This window comes from Oncorhynchus gorbuscha, linkage group LG19 (genome assembly GCF_021184085.1).
Source record: "Oncorhynchus gorbuscha isolate QuinsamMale2020 ecotype Even-year linkage group LG19, OgorEven_v1.0, whole genome shotgun sequence".
Lineage (NCBI taxonomy): Eukaryota > Metazoa > Chordata > Actinopteri > Salmoniformes > Salmonidae > Oncorhynchus > Oncorhynchus gorbuscha.
The window spans coordinates 67,018,295-67,021,518 of NC_060191.1; the positions used below are offsets into that span (position 1 = coordinate 67,018,295).

The following is a 3,224-nucleotide window of genomic DNA, read 5'->3' on the forward strand; positions in this document are numbered from 1 at the left end:
TCCCCCCCCCCTCTTCCCTCTCCTCCGATCCCCTTCCCCTCTTCCTATCCCCTCCCCTCTCCTATCCCCCTCCCCTCTTCCTCCCCCTCCCTCCTCCCCTCTCCTATCCCCCTCCCCTCTTCCTATCCTCCCTCCCCTCTTCCTCTCCCTCCTCCCCTCTCCTATCCCCCTCCTCTCTTCCTATCCCTTCCTTCCACCCCCTCTTCCTATCCCTCCTCCCCTCTCCTATCCCCCTTCCCCTCTTCCTATCCCTCCTCCCCTCTCCTATCCCCCTCCCCCTCTTCCTCTCCCTCCTCCCCTGTCCTATCCCCCTTCCCCTCTTTCTATCCCTCCTCCCCTCTCCTATCCCCCTTCCCCTCTTCCTATCCCTCCTCCCCTCTCCTATCCCCCTTCCCCTCTTCCTATCCCTCCTCCCCTCTCCTATCCCCCTCCCCTCTTCCTCTCCCTCCTCCCCTGTCCTATCCCCCTTCCCCTCTTTCTATCCCTCCTCCCCTCTCCTATCCCCCTTCCCCTCTTCCTATCCCTCCTCCCCTCTCCTACCCCCTTCCCCTCTTCCTATCCCCCTCCCCTCTCCTATCCCCACTCCCCTCTTCCTATCCCTCCTCCCCCTCTCCTATCCACCTTCCCCTCGTCCTATCTCTCCTCCCCTCTCCTATCCCCCCTCCCCTCTTCCTCTCGCTCCTCCCCTCTCCTATCCCCCTTCCCCTCTTCCTATCCCTCCTCCCCTCCCCTCCCCATCCCCCTTCCCCTCTTCCTATCCCTCCTCCCCTCCCCTCTCCTATCCCCCCCCCTCTCCTATCCCCCTCCCCTCTTCCTATCCCTCCTCCCCTCTCCTATACCCCTCCCCTCTTCCTATCCCTCCTCCCCTCTCCTATCCCCCTCCCCTCTTCCTATACCTCCTCCCCTCTCCTATCCCCCCTCCCCTCTTCCTCTCCTCCCCTCTCAGTATCTATGAACAGTGGTTGAGGAGACACACGCCGCCTCGCTCCCGCTACCCAACAGCCAACGCTCCGATTGGTCACAACGATGGTTACTACATGGTTCCCTTCCTGCCACTCTACCGCAACGGTGACTACTTCCTTGGCAACAAGGTCCTGGGTTACGAATACTCCTACCTGCTTGACCCAGGTCAGTACCCTAGCCAAATACTTGCTGGACCCATACCAGTTACCCTAACCCCAGTCCCCAGGCTATTGCACACAGAAATGACCCTCTCTCTCTTTCTCTCTCTCTCTTTCTCTCTCGCACTCTGTATCTCTCTCTCTCTCTCTCGCACTCTGTATCTCTCTCTCTCTCTCTCTCTCTCTCTCTCTCTCTCTCTCTCTCTCTCTCTCTCTCTCTCTCTCTCTCTCTCTCACATTCTCTGTCTCTCTCTCTCTCTCTCTCTCTCTCTCTCTCTCTCTCTCTCTTCTCTCGCGCTCTCTCTCTCGCGCTCTCTCTCTCGCGCTCTCTCGCACTCTGTACTCTCCTCTGTATCTCTCTCTCTCTCTCGCGCTCTCTCTCTCTCTCTCTCTCTCTCTCTCTCTCTCTCTCTCTCTCTCTCTCTCTCTCTCTCTCTCTCTCTCTCTCTCTCTCTCTCTCTCTCTCTCTCTCTCTCTCAGGAACGAGGTTTGTCCAGGAGTTCCTGACTCCCTACATGCAGGAGGCTCAGCTGATCTGGCAGTGGCTCCTGGGAGCAGGACTCATCGGGGCCATCCTGGCAGGAATTGTCATGACGACCGGGGCCCTGTTTGTCAGGAGGAGGAGCCAGAACAGGAAGATGAAGTCGACTTCATCCTTCGGGGAGAGACAGCCCCTCTTACATAGCAGCTCAGAGGAAGGATCAGGGACCTCCTACCAGACCACACTGTAATACACACACACACACAAACACAAACACACACACACTAAGACACAATCACACAAAGAAACACACACACTAAGAAACACACACACACACACTCCAGAGACATTTCATTCCAATATGCCTCGTTCTGCTGCTCTTGATCTGGGAGTTAATCTGACACATATCAAACAGTAGGAAGACGTTCAGAGACAGACATGAAATGATAAATCATATTAAAGTCCAACTGCAGTCCAGTCTTGAGTCCCGTTCAGGACCATGACACTACAGTCAAACTGTATGGGACAGGTATTTGGGTCTGTTAGTGTTGGTTTTGTTTCCACTCAGTGCTGTCTATGGGTCCCTGTCCCCATTCCCCCCGTCCTTCCCCCCGTCCTTCCCCTCTCCCCACTGCCATGGAGATGCTGGTGCTATGGGGATGTTGTACTGTGTACTGTACTGTACTGTGTACTGTATGATAATGTATACTGTTGATACTGTGTACTGTATGATAATTTATACTGTTGATACTGTATTATACTGTGTACTGCATTATACTGTGTTCTGTATGATAATGTATACTGTGTACTGTTGATACTGTGTACTGTATTATACTGTGTACTGCATTATACTGTGTACTGTTAATACTGTGTACTGCATTATACTGTGTACTGTTGATACTGTGTACTACAATATACTGTGTACTGTTGATACTGTGTACTGTATTATACTGTATACTGTTGATACTGTGTACTGTATTATACTGTGTACTGCATTATACCGTGTACTGTTCATACTATGTACTGTATGATAATGTATACTGTTGATACTGTATACTGTATTATACTGTGTACTGTTGATACTGTGTACTGTATTATAATGTGTACTGTATGATAATGTATACTGTTGATACTGTATACTGTATTATACTGTGTACTGTAGATACTGTGTACTGTAGTATACTGTGTGTACTGTTGATGCTGTGTACTGTGTGATAACTATGCCACTATGAGAACCAGAGGGCAAATTAATAATATACATTTAATTTGAATATGGTGCATTACATCCATCTTGATTAAATGTGTGTGTCCAGGATAGTTGTGGCTTGACTGGCTGTGTAAAGACAAGTTGGCAGAAATAGACAGTGGACACATAGTAACCATGTAATAACCACGTAGTAACCATGTAGTAACCATGTAATAACCACGTAGTAACCATGTAGTAACCATGTAGTAACCACGTAGTAACCATGTAGTAATGATGTAGTAACCACGTAGTAACCATGTAGTAATGATGTAGTAACCGTGTAGTGACCATGTAGTGACCATGTAGTAATCATGTAGTAACCATGTAGTAATCACGTAGTAGCCATGTAGTAACCATGTAGTAACCATGTAGTGAC

The 3,224-nt window shown here is 49.9% G+C and overlaps 1 protein-coding gene across 1 annotated transcript in view; it reads left to right on the top strand.

Annotated features, from left to right (window-relative positions):
* The window catches only part of tyr (tyrosinase), an 11,503-nt gene extending 9,102 nt beyond the window's left edge, over positions 1-2,401 (top strand). The window contains exons 4-5 of the mRNA XM_046315313.1: positions 947-1,128; positions 1,602-2,401. Of these exons, the coding sequence (XP_046171269.1) occupies positions 947-1,128; positions 1,602-1,852 (433 nt within the window). The 3' untranslated portion in view covers positions 1,853-2,401. The remainder of the gene's footprint in view (positions 1-946; positions 1,129-1,601) is intronic.
* Positions 2,402-3,224: the final 823 nt, after the last annotated feature.